The sequence below is a fragment of the Mus caroli genome, unplaced genomic scaffold (assembly GCF_978045245.1).
Source record: "Mus caroli unplaced genomic scaffold, Mus_caroli_1 scaffold_13, whole genome shotgun sequence".
NCBI classification, from domain to species: domain Eukaryota; kingdom Metazoa; phylum Chordata; class Mammalia; order Rodentia; family Muridae; genus Mus; species Mus caroli.
Genome location: NW_028227268.1, coordinates 119,306,767 through 119,325,445, shown reverse-complemented (window position 1 = coordinate 119,325,445; position 18,679 = coordinate 119,306,767). Strand labels below are relative to the sequence as shown.

General features: G+C 50.0%; 1 protein-coding gene across 3 annotated transcripts in view; it reads right to left on the bottom strand.

The window, feature by feature from the left end:
• Positions 1 to 111: 111 nt before the first annotated feature.
• Positions 112 to 18,679, bottom strand: part of Ccdc157 (coiled-coil domain containing 157) — a 19,968-nt gene continuing 1,400 nt past the window's right edge. The window contains exons 2-13 of one of the 3 annotated variants that reach the window (XM_085829150.1): positions 17,813 to 17,942; positions 11,855 to 12,002; positions 10,636 to 10,894; positions 8,889 to 9,060; positions 7,408 to 8,053; positions 6,673 to 6,750; positions 6,143 to 6,333; positions 5,510 to 5,686; positions 5,204 to 5,372; positions 3,299 to 3,376; positions 2,810 to 2,898; positions 112 to 2,719 (exon numbers count right to left, since the gene is read on the bottom strand). In XM_085829150.1, coding sequence (XP_085685276.1) covers positions 2,336 to 2,719; positions 2,810 to 2,898; positions 3,299 to 3,376; positions 5,204 to 5,372; positions 5,510 to 5,686; positions 6,143 to 6,333; positions 6,673 to 6,750; positions 7,408 to 8,053; positions 8,889 to 9,060; positions 10,636 to 10,883 — 2,232 coding nt within the window. In that variant the 5' untranslated portion in view covers positions 10,884 to 10,894; positions 11,855 to 12,002; positions 17,813 to 17,942 and the 3' untranslated portion in view covers positions 112 to 2,335. Of the gene's footprint in view, positions 2,720 to 2,809; positions 2,899 to 3,298; positions 3,439 to 5,203; positions 5,373 to 5,509; positions 5,687 to 6,142; positions 6,334 to 6,672; positions 6,751 to 7,407; positions 8,054 to 8,888; positions 9,061 to 10,635; positions 10,895 to 11,854; positions 12,003 to 17,812; positions 17,943 to 18,679 lie in introns of all 3 variants that reach the window. The other 2 variants (XM_021176761.3, XM_085829149.1) reach the window with 2 other exon arrangements.

Below are 18,679 nucleotides of genomic sequence, written 5' to 3'. Positions count from 1 at the left end.
GGAAAAGATGGGTATGTGGTGGCATATGCCAATAATCCCAGAAACATGGAGGTGGAGACAGGAGGATTTATAGTTTAAGACCAGCTGGGCACAGCAGTGCACCCCTTTAATCCTAGCACTGGTAAGGCAGAAGCAGGCAGACCTCTGTGAGTTCGAGGCCAGCCTGGTCTACATAGCGAGTTCCAGGACAGCCAGGGCTATACAGAGAGACCCTGTCTCAATATAACATCACAAAACAAAAAGTTCAAGGCTAAACCGGGCTGCTGGGCAGTCCCTGCAATCCCCTTGTTCTTTGTCCTCTGGGAAGGGAAACCAGAGGATCACGAACTCCTGATCATCCTTGGCTGCACAGGGAGTTTGAAGTCAGCCTGGGCTACTCTCAAAAAGAAAAACAAACAAAATACCAGTCACCTTGGTTTCTCTTGCTGGGAACAGGTAGAATTCTTAAATTCCTCAAGGCCTTGCACTCCTAGGCTGCACAAACATACCTTGCATAATGTTTAAAATATTGACTCTAAGACGCTTCAGCCCCTGTGAACAGGTTATGTAAGGTGATCTTCAGATGCGAGAGGCAAGGGCTGAGGCATGGGGAACTGGTAGAGCACTTGCCTAGAATGCACAAGGGCCTGGATTCAGTTCCCAACACTAAGCACTAACAATAGAAATGAGGAAAGCGTCTGACCAACACACAAGCCACGCAAAGCAGGAGGAAGTGGGGGACCGAGGGGTGTCCCATACAGGACACACATTCTCTACTGCACACCCTCCATTCCTTTCTTTCTTTTCTTTTTCTTTTTGAGGCAGGGTTTGTATGTGGCTCTGGCTGGAGCTTTCTATGTAGAGCAGGTTAGCCTCAAACTCAAAGAGATCCTCCTGCTTCCGCCTCCTGAGTGCTAGGATTAAAGTGCTACCATGCCCACCTCTGCTGCCTTCTTGAAGATGGGTGGTACCAATAAGAAGCCAGGCAAGGAAGGCTCCTTGAAGCAGCAAGGCTCCAACCCCACAGCCTAAGGCTAAGCATCAGGCTCTGTCACAGCAGGAGCTGTAAGAGCTGGACTCTTGCCCGGAGCCACCCTGAGTGATACCGTAGTTCTCCCCTCTGAGCACCCTGAGCAAAGGGCCTAATCAAGATGGACTTCTGGGCTTCTTTGATTGTTTCCTATCGTTTTATGCCTGTCCACCTGCTGTCTGAGTTAGGCCCTTGCTATATGGCATAGGCTAGCCTCAAGATCTCAGTCCTCCTGTTTCAACCTCCCTAGGGTATGTGTCACCTAAATGAGAAGGGTCTGGCCTACTGACTGGTACAAGCGAGAGTGAGTAAGTAGATGCTGACTCAGCAGAGGCATGGGATCTTCAGCAGTCACAGGGCCTCTCTCGGGGAGCTGTGCCCAAAGCTGGCTCTCCCCGGGTAGAGTGGCTCAGAGCCTCCAGTCTCCCCCAGAACCTCTGGGCTGTTAAGAAGCAGAGTTGGGCCAGCAGTGGTGGCGCACACCTTTAATCCCAGCACTTGGGAGGCAGAGGCAGGTAGATCTCTGTGAGTTCAAGGCCAGCCTGGTCTACAGAGTTCTAGGACAGCCAGGGCTACACAGAGAAGTGCTGTCTTGAAATACCCCCTTCCCCCAAAAAGAAGCAGGTTGGGAGACCTTCACTATTGACTTAGGCACTCAAACCTAGTACACAATTAAATAATGCCACCCACACTAGGTGAGTGTGCCCTGAGAAATCCTCAGTAAAAATTTAGAGCCTGTCCATCACAAACAACACGACTCAAGGTAGGCTAGTGGCTTGCTTAGAATGACCACTGTGTGCATGGTGTGGCTGGTAGCATCCTTGTTCCATCTTGTGTCATCCTGTAGCTGGGCGAGCCCCACGGCTGGCTAAGGTATCCAAAGGCCTGGACTGTCCTCCAATGGTTTGGTGGGGCTCTGACTTCTAGGACTTAAGAGGGACTTCCCAGTTGTTCCTAGAGGAACAACAAGCTCCCCGGTGAGCTGCCTGGTGCCCTTTGGTCTTGTATCAGATGCAGAGCCCAGGTGGAAGGCAAAGGCACCACTGCTCTCTGCCTGCCTTGCTGAAACAGAGGTCTAGCTCCTAGCCTAACTCGTTGTTTCAGATGTGTCCCCATACCCCAAGCCCTGCCCCGAGTGCTGGCCAGTGAACGTGGAGTTACCCCTCAGCCCTTTCTATAGGACACAAAGGCTGGACTTCACTTGGCTCAGATGCTGCCTCTCAATGTGGTCCTCCCACAGCGCCTGCCAGATACAGACAGGAAGCTCCCAACTCAATGAGAGGCTTCCATTGGTCAGCGACCGGCATGGTGGGGTCACAGAGGACCTTACCCAACAAGAAGGGAAGGTCTGTTCCTCCAGCTCAGCCACGCTGAGGCCAAGATCGCAGTGGGCAGATGGCTGGGGCTTTTATTCCATGGGGGACTGCTAGCCACCTGCCCTCCAGCCCTACCCCTGCTGCGGGTTACGTGGGCCGCTCCTGGGGCTGGTATGTAGAACCAGCCTGACGGTTTGGTGAAAGCTTTCTCCTCAGCCTGGCCAAGGCCCTTATGGGGTTCTGGGTGCAGGTTGCTGAATGAGTTCCATCCCCCAAAGAGAACTTGCTGGGCAAGCTGCTGGGCTGCCGAGAGGGGGATGTGCGGAGCCCGCCTGGATGGGTCCTGCCTGTGCTGCTTGTCCTGCTGCCAGGAGACTGCCGTCTGCCTTTCAATCTAAGGGAAGAAAGGAACAGCAACCCTGTGATCAAAGGCACCATAGCACTTATGACTTATCCGCCTGGCCTCAAGGAAAGCCTTACTCACCCTGAGAATGCACTCTGGGCCTGGGCTGGAGGTGTTGCTCCTTGGATGTCCTTGAAGGGAGGGGACCAGAGCTGGCCCTGCGGGACCATCTGCAAAGAAGGCAAAGTACAGAAGGGCGCAGGAGTCCCTCCCTACACTATAGAATGCCATAAGGTAGATAGAGAGGCAGAATCCCAAGCTAAACCCACAAGTCCTCCTCACTGACAGACAGGGCTTGGGAAGCCACCCAAGGGCCACCCACCCTCAGGTGCAAACTCTGGAGCAGGCAATATATACTGACTCTTGAAGTAGACTCATGAGGGGCTGTAGTAGGATTGTGAGCTAGAAGGCTCGGTCTTTCATAGTCTCATACTTCCTGACATATGGAAATTATTTTTCAACTGTGCCCTAAAGCCACATGTCATGAAGTAGGCTCTCATGACACAATCTCAAATCCTGCCTGGTGGGAACCCTTTCCAAATAAAATACCCAAGCCCTTCAAAGGTTCACCTTGAGGCCTCCCTGCTGGGCCACCTCTCGGATTTTGGTCAGCATCGACTGGAGCCGCTTGTTCTCCTCCTGTAGGACCTGGATACGGATAGCATTGGCTTGCACTTGCCTCTCCATGTCCTGCGTGACATTGCTAGAGCCTGCAGAGACAAATTTGAGCCACACCTCACAGAGTCTGCCTCTTGCGTCCAGTTGGACAGGGCCTCCGAGGGTGGAGAGGGGTAGCATCCCAGGTATCCAGCACTTATCCTGCCCAGGCTTTCACCCCACCCTGATGCCAACCTGCTGTGACAGTGAGAGCCAGGGAAGGCCTAGAACTTGCAGGTTTGGATGTTGAATAAAACAGTGGGTCTTGGGACTAGAGAGATGGCACAGTGGTTATGAGCCCTGGCTGCTCTTCCAGAGGTCCTAAGTTCAATTCCCAGCAAGCATTGTGGCTCACAACCATCTGTAATGGGATCTGATAGCCTCCTCTGGTGTGTAAGCATACATGCAGACAGAGCACTTATATACATAAAATACATGAATAAATCTTTTTAAAAAAAATAGAATGGATTTTATTCAAGGCCACTTGCCTTTGGCCTGGCAAGGGTACTACTGGGTCACAGGAAGTCACCATGTGTGGTCTTCCTTACACTGTGGTCAGTGGGCGAATGAAAAGCATCCAGCTCTACAAATTCAAGCAAGCTGTTGCCCATGCTAGATCTCAGTTTCCTAGTTTATAAAAAAAGGTGTTGGCTGGAGAGATGCCTCAGTGCTTAAGAGCACTTCCAAAGAACCAGGATTTAATTTCCAGCACCCACATGGCAGCTCACAACTCCAGTTCCTGAGGATCTATCCTATCTTCTGGCCTTAAGGCACCAAGCACCAACACAGTACATAGAGATAGATATATATGTACCCAAAACATCCATACGCAAAAAAATGATTTTTTAAAAAAAATTAGCCGGGCGTGGTGGCGCACGCCTTTAATCCCAGCACTCGGGAGGCAGAGGCAGGCGGATTTCTGAGTTCGAGGCCAGCCTGGTCTACAAAGTGAGTTCCAGGACAGCCAGGGCTATACAGAGAAACCCTGTCTCGAAAAACCAAAAAAAAAAAAAAAAAAATTTGTAGGGCTGGGGAGATAGCTCAGCAGCTAAAGAAAGATGTTTGCCACCAAGCCACCTGAGCTTACTTCCTGGACAAACTGACCCATGTGGCAAAAGGAGAAAACCGACTTCCATGTTTGTCTTCTGACCGCACTCCTGAGGTGGCAGGTACACACATACAATGTAAATGTACAAAAAGGTTTTTAATTTTAAAAGAAGAGGGTCTGGGCCAACCTCAGAGGCAGTTGTGGGCAGCAGACAGGCTGGCACTAAGTGTTCAGCAGTGACTACTCACTGACCAGCTTAGCAACACTGAACCTCCTGACAGCTCTGGGGAGGATCCATCCAACCCAGGGCCTTAGAACTCTAGAAATGCTGGCAGGAGAACAGAAATCACCTGACAGGATCCTGTGACAGTGTAGGTGCCCAGTGATCCTGACCATAGGATCCAGGATACTGGACAGTTGGGCCTGTGTCACTAAAAATGGTCCCATGGTATATGACAGTAGGAAAGGAACTCTGGAAGTTGAGAAAGCCTGGCATGTGGGCAGGGCATGTGCTGAAGGAAGACAGGCCTGTGCCCAGGTCCACTAAGGTGAGAAGGGCACTCACTCTGCCCTGCATCGGCTCCAGAGAGGTGAGCAACAGATGAAGTGCTGGTGGCTCTAGAGCCACACAACTTAGGCTTGCCCTCTTGCCCCCCTCCCCCATCTCCTCTGGCTGAGGGTGAGAACAGCAGCAAACCCAGTCACATCCAGGCAAGTTCCATGTCCAAACGGGCCGCACCCTACCCTCAGCAGTGCCCCCAGGCCCCTACTTTGGATCTGGGCCTCCTCTGGCAGGTGCAGGTCTGGGAAGGTCACCAGCAGCCGCTCCCTTTCCTTCAGCTCCTCCAGCTGCCGCTGTAGCTCAGAGATGGTCAGCCGCAGGTCTGTAGTCACCTGTTCCAGGTCCTGTTTTTCCTGCTGCAGGCTCTGCAGCAGTTCCTGGGGCAAAGAAAAGCTCAGACCTGGCTTTAAGCTCCCTTGGGGACACAGAAAAGGCACACAAAAAAGGACATCAACAATGCTAGAGGCTCCTCAGGGGTGAGGACTGCCTTCCTTCTCACCCTACCCCACTGCACCTGCTGGGCCTGTAGCTGGCACTGTCCCTGTTCCCTATCGCTCTGGAGGCTCTGCAGCTGCTCCTCCAACTCAGACCGCTGGGCCTCAGCCTCATCCAGACTTCCCCGCAGCTCTTCCCGCTCCTGGTCCAGACAGTCCAGCTGCTGTAGCAAAGTCCTCTGCTTGGCCTGCAGGGACTAAATAGGGATGGATAAGCAGGGCAGAGGTAAGGACCCTGCAGCCAAACTAGCCTCGTTGGACTAAGGGGGCTATAATGTGGTGTCTACAACCTTCTGTGCTATGTTTGGATACAGAGACCGGCACGCAGTTGTTAACATGCAGCAGGTAGCTGTATGCCCGTTGGGATAAGTCCAGGACCCACTGTCTAGAAGGCAGTGGGTGACCCGACTTCTTTCCAGTCATACAGTTCCCACTCTCTTCATTAAGTCTCCAGTGTCACATCTGCCTGTACCCTGGCACCTATTGACTATAAAGTCCTGGCTCTGCCTCTCAGTAGCTATGTGGCCTGGGGCTCAGTTTCCCCATTTACACAATGGAGACAACACAAGTGTCTACTTCCTTCTGTTCCAGCAGAGAGTAAGGATCAGAGGGCTACAAAGCCTGAAGCCCAACGTCCAGACTGTAGGCCTCACCTCCTGATGGCGGACCATGCTGTCGACGCGGGCCTTCTCCTTGTCCAGCTCCTTGCTGGCCCAGCGGATCTGCTGGCTAGCCCCGTCCAGCCGCCCCGCCAGCAGCTGCACTTGCTCCTCCAGCTGCTGCACCTGCCTCTCAGCTGCTGCCCTACGCTCCCCTTCCTCCTCCAGCTGCTGGGCCTTGGCCTCTGTAGGATTGAGGGAGCAGATACAAAAGGGAGCCCTGGGTGGGAGTCTCTAAAACACCTCTGACTGGGACTAAGGGAGGTCACATCACAGATCTGAAGCCCAGATCACAACACGGAGCTCAGGAAACCATGGGGTGGGAATGGAATACAGAAGGCACTTTCTGCCCACTGATATTGTGACTCCAGTTGGGACCATCATCAAAGCATAGAAAGTAAGACCCTTCCTCTTGTGGTTTCTACTCTCTTTGCTCTAAAAGCTTGGAATGGAAACAGAGGTACATACCTGGCTATATGGTGAGTTGGAGATGTGAATGGGGGTCCCACAAAGGGGCTTCTTACCCATGGCCTGCATGGACTTCTGCTGCTGCTTCAGGTCTCCCTCCAGAATGGCCACCTTTGTCTTTAGGTCACATGTTTCTATAGCAGCCAAGAGAGAGGCCTTTCAGAGGATCACTTGGGCCCATAGCCTTTAAGCCCAGTGCAGCCTGTATGGTGAAGGCAACCATCTAGTGTGCAGGGGCTGCTTGCATTGTCAAGGGAGACCTGGGGTAATCCTAGGGGGCCTTGGATCTTACATGCTCCACAGGAAGCTTGCTGCATTATCTATGGCTCTCTGGACCCAGCGCTCTCCACAGATATAATGGTGAGACTAAGAAATGGCAGTGACTTCTTGCCCTAAGCCTTCAGCCAGCAACAGTGGGCCCCAATACCTTCCTTTTGCCCAAGAGCTTTTGCCAAAGCTAAGAGGCTGCTCTGTTAAGGCCGAGTGTGGGGGTAGGGCTAGGAATGATCACCTGGAGTGAAGTTAAACACCCGAGCCCTCTCCCCTTCTGATGGGGCATGTCTGCGGCTGGGCTCCAGGAGTTAGTCCCTAAGAGGACAGAGCCCCAGTGGCCCAGTGTCACCAGCTGGATGTCTACACCCTTCCTGTTGCCTTCCTGTCCGGGGACTTCTGGCCATTCCCTAGCCTGGGTTTCTTCCATGCAGACTGCTGGTACTCAAAGCCTGGTCTCTGACAGGGAGGAGGGATGGTCATCTTAAGGTCATGCCAGTGTCTGGCCTCTGGGAGTAGACCTGTGAGCAGCTGATGCCTGTCATGCTCGCACTTGGCCAGGGTCCGCTCAGCCTCCTCTGTCTGCCGCTGCCGCTCCCCTTGCTCCTGCTGCAGGATCTGCTCCAGCTTGCTCACCTGCTTCCTCAGTCCATCCTTCTGAACCTCAGCATCTTCCAGCTGAGCCCTGAGGGGCCCAACAAGCTGGGTGAGGGCCCCCACATGTTTATTGAGACGAGTCAGGTCTTTGCTCTGCTCTGCTGCCCAGTGGCCCACAGTGGCAGCTGGCAGTGGTTTAAGCCCCAGGCTGTCCTGCACCAACTTCTGGAACTGGCCCAAGGATGAAGGCAAGTTTTGGCTCTGACACAGGCTGATAACCACCTTGCCCACCTCCCACAAGCTGCCCTGGACACTGCTGCAAGCATCACAGGGCACCAAGGCTGTCTCGACGGTCTGGGAGTAGACGTTCTTAGTTTTCTCAGAGGTTCCACCTGGGCTCCGCAGGGAGACTCTGACAGGGATGCTCTGCAACCCTTGGCAGATCAAAGGCAAGCCTGGCACCGGGGAAGGAGGCTTGATGAACTTGGCAGTCATACATTCTGGGCTCCTGGCTGGTTCACCCTTAGCTGTGGGCTTGGTGATAGAAATCTCCCCTTGGTTTGCTCTTTTCTGGGGTCAGGAAAAGAAAGGGAAGGCAGATGAGAGAGACAGGCATGGAGTGACAGCCTTGCCCAATGCTTAGATCTTCAGATGTTAAGTAAACTTGCATAAATCACAGAGAACCTTCTTTTTCTCTCAAACGCAACCAAGGCCTGGCCTCTTTTCTGCTCTCTCTGCTCCCACCCTAGGCTTTACCTGGTTAAATATGCAGGGAACTGAGAGGGTACCGGTTAGCTGTAACAGTATCAGTCACAGCAATTGCTGCTGGGTTCTTGCCTGTTCTCATGCCACCCTAACCTCTCTGTATCAGGCTCCTCTCCCTTGCAGTGACAGTATGCTTTCTCACGGGGTGACTGAGAGATTTGATACCCTGTTAACAAATCAGGCTCATATAAAACCCACAGATGCAGGCGGTGGTGGTGCACGCCTTTAATCCCAGCACTTGGGAGGCAGAGGCAGGTGGATTTCTGAGTTCAAGGCCAGCCTGGTCTACAGAGTGAGTTCCAGGACAGCCAGAGCTACACAGAGAAACCCTGCCTCGAAAAACCAAACCAAACCAAATCAAAACAAAAACCAACCAAACAAACAAACAACCCACAGATAAACACACTGAGGTTCAGACTGGGAAGGCATTTTCTAAAATCTTACTGCATAAATGGCAAACCCTGAAAACTAGACATGACTCCCAAGGCCTGCTTTCTTGACTGCAAAGCCAGCGGGCCTCAAATGGGAGACATGGGCAGTGGGGAGGCGGCAAAGGATGGGGTACATGCAGTGGTGTGGTAAGAAGCTAGAATTATAACAGTATGTGAGGGCACCCACAGCTAGGGCCGGGATGACCCACCTGGGGGACTGCCTGCTGGTAGAGCAGGCCCAGCCTAAGCAGGTTGCTCCAGAAGCGCCGTACTGTAAGTCCCACGGACATGCATGGCCCTGCAGCCCGGGCAGGAGGCATCGTCTGCTCCACACTGAGGTTTTCCAAGTAGCTGGCACAACTCTGAAGCAGCAGCAGGAGCCTATGGGAGAATTGCTAGGGTGGGCGGGGCCAAGGTCGGTACTAATACAGTCTTCATATACCAGGGGCTTAGAGTTCTCGGGGACTGGCCTGGACATCAAGAACCTAAAGAGAATCCATGCCAGCTTCATGTTCAACCCAGGGCCCACTTCCCATCAGGTGCCCCCTGTAGCTTCTGTCATGTGGTTCCCTGGTTGAGCAAGGCACTGAGGAAAGGCGGCCTGGCTTGGAAAGCTCTGGGTGAGTAGCTGCCTTCCTTTACAGATGACAGAAACTGCAAGCGAATCCCAGTGTCCCCAGGCCAGCAGGGCAGGGCAGGGCAAGGGCATGTGCACGGTTTCCTGGTTCCAGTCAGAGGCACCTCCTTCAGGCTTAGCAGTCTTGTGACAATTGAGACTTGGGGTGAGAACAGCTAGGTCTCTTTATGCTAAGTTCAAGTTTCGAGTAAGTACTAGTGTTAGGGAACACAGGTGTTAGAAAGTATACATTTTCATGGCTAAGACTTACCTTAAAGGCAGAACTGTATGTTTGTGACACACACCTGGATGGTAAGGGGTTGGGGCAGGGGGTGTGGCATTCCAACCCTGAGGCCTTGAGAGGAGGTACCCATTCCTCCAGGTCCGACCTCTGGGCCATCTGGACAACATTGGGAAAACAGTCTGTGTTCTCTGAAAGCGGCCTATATCGGGAGATGCTATGATAGATGTACCCTTAGCCAGAGGCCCACCATTGATATGTCCTGAGCATCTCGAAATGCCACACTGTTGGACAGAGGCCACAGCCTTTGCTCTTGGGTTCCCAGGCTGAGCTCAGATTCAGTGGCCTCTGGCAGAAGTTACTTTTAGACACAGGAAATCACTTATACACAGAGGACGCTAGTACCAACTCAGAGGTAGGCAGAGCTCAGCGGGGGAGGTATGTCAGCAGCACCTTTTACAGGAAATGGGTAGTCAGGGCCTTGGTGGGTGAAGGGGTGCCCTGCCAGAGCCGGGCAGGCCTGGAGGAGCAACAGCACAATGCCAAGCCAGGGGAAGAGGATGTGTTCTGTGCTCATCCAGCAGCCCTGTAGAGGGTGCAAGCACTGCTTTCATATCCAGAGTGCCGCCAGGCATTACAGGACTACCCTGCCTTCTGTCTCCAAGAAGATCACCCTGCAACACTTGGGATGCCCACTGGTCCCCTCCTGCTTTATTAGCATGGGCAGGTTTTCAGTGCCAGGAGCCTTGGTTGTGGTCCTCACAAGGAAACTTTAGTGACAATGCAGAGATGTGGGGTGACAGGGAAGGAACTGGCCTCTTTCAAGCAGGGCTGGGGATGGGAAAGACACCTCCCGGTTTTGGTCTTGCAATGTAGAGAGAGAAGACTGCTCACAAGATGCCAGAGCCTGGGATGAAAATGCTATGCAGTAGTGTTCCCGACACACAGAAACCTGAGGTGAAAGCGGGCAGAGTTGTAGTATTGTGGGAAGTAACTCCAGAGGGGAGAGTGGGGATAAGGACAAACACTCCGAGGCAAACAGGACAGAGAGGCACAACACAGTACATCTTTCAATGTCCAGGTTTGGTCCAGGCCTCACCTGTCAATGACCAGCTCCAGCAGCACGGCATGGGACAACTGTGTGAACTCAGGGTCACCTGGTACATGGTCATAGTGCTCCAGAAGGGCCACCATGTCAAGGTCGCAGGCCACACGGTCAGGGAACTTCCAGGAGGGGAAGCGCACAGGCCCAGCGCGAGAGAACACATCCACAATGGTGCCCTGCAGGTCGGTGAGGTCCTTGCGCAGGCTGTCCATACAAGCCTGGCTGCCTAGCAGGTGTGCCATCCCCACAGCTCCTGGGGTTGAGAGAGGAGCCATGGCCAGCCAAAGTGGTGTGGCTACTGCCAGGAGAGCCTTATAAAACCCCCATCCTGCCTACATGTTCCACATCTACCTCTGAATTTAGGGAGAAACCCTGAGCGATCAGCCTTTTAGAACTTGGTTCTGGATGTCTTGGCCAGCCTCCCTTTCACCAACTCCTCCCTGACTACCCTACCTCCAGAGAACCTGCTTGCCCCAGGCCTGCCTTGCTATATGGGAGCAGGGATGGATCTCCTACCTATAGAGAATAGAGGAAGCCCTGAATGAGTGAAGTCCTGAATAGATGTATGCTACTGATATGAGGACAGCAATATCAAGGACTGCAGCGCCTCAGACCCCGAGGGAATGGCAAGCTATCCCTGAGGTATTGAGTTCAAGTGTTGTCAGTGCATGTTCACAACCGCTTTCTCCCTGCTCCCTGCTGCTTCAACATAGCTGGCTGGTCACAGCCTGAAGACTCAACACCTTCAGAGACTGTGTCTACCAAGATTAGCTTAACCTGTCTCCTTGATACAGCTACATCCCCACAACTGTGCCTCCTTGTTTATTGTAACCCTGCCTCCCTGTTCAACGCTAATAAACACACTATCCGTCTGGGATGCTGTGGTTTCTTTATCCCAATCTTAGCTTTTCTTTGTGTCTGTATTTTCTTCATCCCGTGTCTACTCCCAGTCAGGTTTACATCAGGAGTCATGGCAGTAGACACAGCCAAAACACATCACAGCTTCAGCATGACAGGGAATGCTAGAACCCCTACTATCCACCACCCCAGTGAGCACATGCACTGTGCCCTTTGAACTCATTACTACATGACCTGATCACCAAGTCTGAGACTTGAGGACCAGTCTGGGCCCAAAGGTACTGGGAAACTCAGAGATACCCAGGGTGGTCTGTAGCCAACTCTGGGTTTCCCAGATGACTCCTTCTGCCCTTACCTCTCACAGATGTTTGCCCATGAAGCTGGAGTGGCTGACTATGTCCAGCTTTTGGACTAGGCTGGGAGGCCTGGGATTCATGCAGGTGCCTGGCTTTCTGGCTCCTGGCTTCCTGATTCAGGGCCGGGCGCAAGCGGCCCTCCCATCCCTGGGAATGGATATACAGGAGAGTGAGTGAGGACTCAATTAAGAAGGCATCCTTGAAGTTTGGGTGGGAGTCATATGCTCGAAGAAGAGCTGCTCCAGGTGAGAGGAAGGGGATGAGGGAAAGAGTGGGGAGCACACCTCCTTCAGCCCAGTGGGCAAGCTTCAGTGGGTGCTGCCCCTCCCCAAAGCTGCCCCTTTTATATACAGACAGGAGAACACTTGAGTCCAGAGAAGCTACTCAGTCAAGGAGGAATTTATAGTCTAGCATCTTTCTTCCATCCTTAGGCCATGTTGCTTCTAGAGCAGCCGTGTCCAAACACAAACACACACACACACACACACACAAAACCAAACCAAACCAAAAAAATCCCTATAACACAATGAATGGCGCCTTGAAAACTAAGAAAACAGCAGAAGCACAAGGATACTTTCCCACCCCCCCTTCCTCTCCCTGCCCTGAAATGCTGTAAAGCAGGCACTCTGACGGCCCTCCCTCCTTCCCTTCATATGATAAGCATCCTCTGGAAAAGCTAGGTGGTAAGGAATAGCACAGGAGAAGAAAAAACAACCAAACCTGGAGCCAGTAAGATGATGGTGAGGCAGGTGAAACACTGCCAACCTGAGTGTGACCTGCAGAGCTCATCCAACGAGACAAGGAGAACATCGATTCATAAAAGCTGTCCTCTGACCGCCACACACGCATGGTCACACATGCATGTGGACATGCACACATGAACACGTTTGTATTAGTAAAGAGGTAACGTTTTTATTTTTTTATTTTATTATTTTTTTTTTTTAGGTTTTTCGAGACAGGGTTTCTCTGTATAGCCCTGGCTGTCCTGGCACTCACTTTGTAGACCAGGCTGGCCTCGAACTCAGAAATCCGCCTGCCTCTGCCTCCCGAGTGCTGGGATTAAAGGCGTGCGCCACCACGCCCAGCTGAGGTAACGTTTTTAAAAGGAATAAAATTGAGCAGGTCTATTTTGGTTTGTGGATTGTCTGGCACAGGCTTATCTACTGGTGGCTTGGTTACCCGATGGTGAGCTTTGGGGAGATGGCTGATGTGGAAGGTTTTGACGAATTTATTAGGTCCATAGATGCATAACATGATGGCACTTCTGGGAGGTAGTAGAAAGGAGAAGATGGGGAAGAAGTAGGTCACCAGAAGTGTGTCCCTGGGGGCCATGGCTTGCCCTGGACCTCCCTCTTCTTTTTCTCTCTACCTCCTGTCTATAGCAGGTAAAGAGCCTCCCCTTCCACTTGCTCTTGCCATCTCACCACCAGCCCAGAGTCAAGGGGGGACTTAAGTCTCTAAGCTAGAGAGCCAAAATGAATCTTTCCTCTTTTAGGCAACAAGAAGAGATGTCCTAAACTTCCCCTCTGCATTACTGTTAGAGCATAGACTTTATCTTCCAATTATTTTATTTTGAATGGCTGTTCATAAAAATACAAAGATTTCCTTGTGCCTTTGGGGTCTTGGTTTCTGAAAGCTCCAAAATATGAAAATGTATTTAATTTTTAATTAATTAATATATTTTAAAGAACATGATAGTCTGTTTTTTTGTTTTTGTTTTTTTCTTTTTTCTTTTTTTTTTTTTTAAAGATTTATTATATGTAAGTACACTGTAGCTGTCTTCAACACTCCAGAAGAGGGCGCCAGATTTCGTTACGGATGGTTGTGAGCCACCATGTGGTTGCTGGGATTTGAACTCTGGACCTTTGGAAGAGCAGTCGGGTGCTCTTACCCACCGAGCCATCTCACCAGCCCCCTTGTTTTTTTTCGAGACAGGGTTTCTCTGTGTAGCCCTGGCTGTCCTGGAACTCACTCTGTAGACTAGGCTGGCCTTGAACTCAGAAATCCACCTGCCTCTGCCTCCCGAGTGCTGGGATTAAAGGCATGTGCCACCACGCCCAGCAGAATGTGATAGTCTGGATGAAAATGGTCCCTATAGGCCCATATATTTGGTTCCCAGTTAGTGGAACTGTTTGGATAGGATGTGGTGTGGCCACAAACCAAAATAGACCTGCTCAATTTTATTCCTTTTAAAAACGTTACCTCTTTACTAATACAAACGTGTTCATGTGTGCATGTCCACATGCATGTGTGACCATGCGTGTGTGGCGGTCAGAGGACAGCTTTTATGAATCGATGTTCTCCTTGTCTCATAGGTGTGGCCTTGTTGGAGGAGGTGTGTCATTGGGGGTAGGCTTTGAGGTTTCAAAAGGCCCAGTCTCTATCTCTCTGCCTGCATCTTTCTCAGCCACTGCTCCAGCACCCTGCCTGCCTGCCTCCATGATAATCATGGATTCATCTGCAGGAGCTGTAAGCTAGCCTTCCGTAAATGCATAAATGCATCCTTCCATAAGCTGCCTTGGTCATGGTGTCTCTTCACACCAATAAAACAGTAACTAGGACAAAGCATTTGAAATGTCTTTGTTATTCTATGTTACATTTATGAAGGCTTTGCCTGCATGTGCATCCCTGGTGCCTGTGAGGTCAGAAGAGGACTGTGGATCCTCTAGAACTAGAGTTGCCCGTGGCTATAAGCCACATGTAGGTGCTGGGAACTAAACCTGTGTCTCTGCAAGAGCAGCCAGTAACCTGAAGCAGCTTTCAGCCCTCACAGCAAAATACATTTTTATGCTTTTCTGTTTGTCTGTCTTTCTCTCTGTGTGTGTTTATGTGTGTGTGTGTGTGTGTGTGTGTGTGTGAGAGAGAGAGAGAGAGAGAGACTCACTATGGACATATAGACCAGGCCTCCAACTTAGAAATCCACCTGCCTCTGCCTTCCAAATGCTGGGATTAAAGGTGTGTGGATCCAGTCCTGCCTTTCTCTTCTTCTTTTCTTTTCTCTTTTTCTTTTCTTTTCTTTTCTCTGACTAGATGTCTTACTAGTTTTAAGGTTCTTAGTCATGAAGATGAGTAAGTTAAAATACTACTTTCCCTCACCTAAGCCAGGTCATCAGAAGGGGTATAAAGGAAGCTGCTGGAGAGACGGCCTCTTGTAGAGGGTTCAGGTTAGGTTTCAGCACCCTCAACCATTTATCTGTGACTCTGGTTCCAGACAATGTGACGCCGTTTCATCTCTGCAGGCACTGTACACATGTGGTCGCCAGACATGCCTGCTGGCAAAACACCCACACATACTAGTATAAATAAGTCTTTTTCAAAAGGATTTTGTTTAAAAAAAGAAAAGCACTAGAAAGGGACTTTAATTTATTTAGCACAAATTACTAAAAATATTATTTCGGGGCTGGTGAGATGGCTCAGTGGGTAAGAGCACCCGACTGTTCTTCCAAAGGTCTGGAGTTCAAATCCCAGCAACCACATGGTGGCTCACAACCACCCGTAACGAGATCTGACTCCCTCTTCTGGAGTGTCTGAAGACAGCTACAGTGTACTTACATATAATCAATAAATAAATCTTTTAAAAAAAAATAAAAATAAAAATAAAAATATTATTTCAACATGAACTCAGTATGAAATTAATATTTTCATATATTATGGTTCTCACTATGAAGTTCTGGCTGGCTTGAAACTCACTACATAGACCAAGCTGAACTTGAACTCATAGAGATCTGCCTGCCTTTGCCTCCCAAGTACTGGGATTAAAGATATGTATCACTATGCCTAGCTATTCATTTTTCAATTAGTTAATTTTATTTATATTTACTTATTTATTTACTTATTTGTATGTGTGTGTTGTTTGTGAGTGCCCATGGAGTGTTACATGCTGGATCCCCCAGAGCTGATATTACAGGCAGCTCAGCCACCTGACACGAGGGCTCAGAATTGAACTCAGGTTTGGCTGTCTGAATTAGCAACCCATGTTCTTAACTGCTGAGTTCTCTCTCCAGCCTAGCTTTTTATTTTAAAAAGACAGTTTGGTGGTGAGCATGATGGCCCATGCCTTCAATTCTAGCTAGTTCAAGGCCAGCCTGGTTTACAATGTGAATTTCAAACAGAGAAATCCTGTCTCAAAAAAACAAAATCAAAACAGCAGTCTGGCCGGGCGTTGGTGGTGCACGCCTTTAATCCCAGCACTCGGGAGGCAGAGGCAGGCGGATTTCTGAGTTCGAGGCCAGCCAGGTCTACAGAGTGAGTTCCAGGACAGCCAGGGCTACACAGAGAAACCCTGTCTCGAAAAACCAAAAAACCAAAACAAAAAAACCCCAAAAAACCAGCAGTCTGCTTGGCTGGCCTGGACCGTGAGGAGAATGACTTTCAAGACTTTCAAGTTCTAATCCTTATGCCTGTACTTCCCAAGTGCTGCAATTAATTATAGGTGTGCACCACCGTATCCTACAGATGTTGGTGTCTGAACTCTGGTTTGTGCCTGCTGGGTAAACACTGTACTTACTGAGCTAGACCTCCCAGCCCTTTCACCTTTTCTTTAATATCCTTTAAACCACCAAGTCAAGTGTTTATTTGAACCTCATGGTACATCTCAATTTGCACCAGAACATATTTCAATTATGAAATATGAAATTTATAACTTTTTTGGTGATTTGAAACAATGTCTCGCTACATAGCCCTGGCTGTCCTGTGACTCACTATGTAGACCAGGGTGGCCTCAAACTCATAGAAATCCACTGTCTCTGCCTGTCAAGTGCTGGGATTAAAGATGTTTACTACCACACCTGGCCCTATTTCAAATACTTGAAGGCCACTTGGGACTGGCTAGTGGTTAAAGTACAGCGAGAGGCTTAAATGCTTTGTGTTCATCAACAATAAGATGGAACATCTGCTACCTGCTAGGGTCAGGCAGGGCATGGTGACACAGGCCTGCAATCCTAGCACTTAGGAGGCTAAGGCAGGAGGAGTGCAAGTTCAAGGGCAGCTTGGGCTATATGTGAAACTGTGGAGGAGGGGAGAGAGATCCTTCAGGAATACTAAGTACATCTGAGTTTCCCTACAAGGAATAACACTCACATCCAAACAAACACACTTAACTTATATCTCCCATGCGTTGGCTTGGCAACTGCCTCTGGAGAGATAGTGCAGCCCAGGAGATTATGTCCCCGAGGAATGAAGTGGGGACAATGGGGAGAGCAACAATGAAAGGAAACATCCTGGAAAGGCCATGAAGGAAATAAAGCAAGCAAGAAACCCCAGTCTAGGGAGAAGCAGATTCAGGAGGTAAAGCACTTTAAATTCCTGAGCCAAAAAGTATTGATCTGTTTCCTGGGCCACCTTGGATACCAAATCCCATGAGAGTCTGGGTCAAAACATCAAGAATATTCAAAAGTAAGCAGAACTTATGGCTTGGCAGTAGAGCACTTGCTTGACGTATAAAGCCTTGGGTCAATCATCAGCACCAGAAACATGAGTGCACACAGAATATCCAAGGTTACTGTCTATTGATTCCTTTAAAAACAGAGTATGCAGTATGAACAGGCAGATGCATAGTGTGGAAAGAGGAAGAGCCTATGACATGGACTTGCTCTGTAACTTCTCGTGCACCTGTGACCCCACAGGCGCTGGCTCTAATGGAACCAACTTTATCAAGAAAGGGGCAGCAGCTAATAGTGTTATTTGATGTTTCCTGATTCCCAAAGAAGGGTTGGAACCTTTCCTTCTCTCTGTTCAAACCTCAAGTCCCCCTTTCTCAAACAACTAATGCCACATCTGCAGTCCATGCCAGCCTGCCCACTGAGATTCAGTCACCACTAAGAAAACATTTTTGAAACTCTAAAACCACCTACATGGCGATTTCCAGTCTCTGACTGTCTTAATGCTTTACTGCTGTAAAGAGAAAACATGACCAAGGCAACTCTTATAAGGATGATATTTAATTGGAGCTGGCTTACAGGTTCAGAGGTTCAGTCCAGTATCATCAAGGGAGGAGCATGGCAGAGTCTAGGCAGATGTGGGCTGGAGGAGCTTAGAGTTCCACTTCTTTTTCCAAAGGCAGCTAGCAGGAGACAGGCTTCCAAGGGGCTAGAAGGAAGGCCCATAATAAGGCCCATACCCACAGTGGCACATCTAATCTAACAAGGCAACACCTAGTCCAGCCGACAAGGCCGCACACACCTCTTAACAGTGCCACTCCCTGGGCAAAGCATATACAAACCACCACACTCCACTCCCTTGGCCCCCATAGGCTTGTTCAAACATATGAATCTATGGGGGCCATACCTAAACACAGCATAATGCAAAATACATTTAGTCCAACATCAAAGGTTCCCATATTCTATAGCAGCCTCAGCAATGTTCAAAAAAAAAATTCCAGGGGCTGGAGAGATGGCTCAGCAGTTAAGAGCACTGACTGCTCTTCAAGAGGTCCTGAGTTCAATTCTTAGCAACCACATGGTGGCTCACAACCATCTGTAATGGGATCCAATGCCCTCTTCTGGTGTCTGAAGACAGTGTACTCATATAAATAATAGATAAATAAATAAAGTCTCTTCTAAGATTCAAGCAGTCTCTTAACTGTAATCCCATATAAAGTCAAAAATACTGGGACCAAAGCAAGACAGAAAACCAGCTGGGCAAACTCCAAAGTCCACGTCTCCACATCCAATGTCAAAGCACGCTTCAGATCTCCAGCTCCTTTCATCCTGGTTGACTGCTGTTGGCAGATCTGGCATTCTGCAGCAACAAACGTTATTCTCTTGGGCTGGTCTCACTCCCTGCTAGCAGCTTTCCTTGGCAGGTATCTCTCTCATGACGCTGGC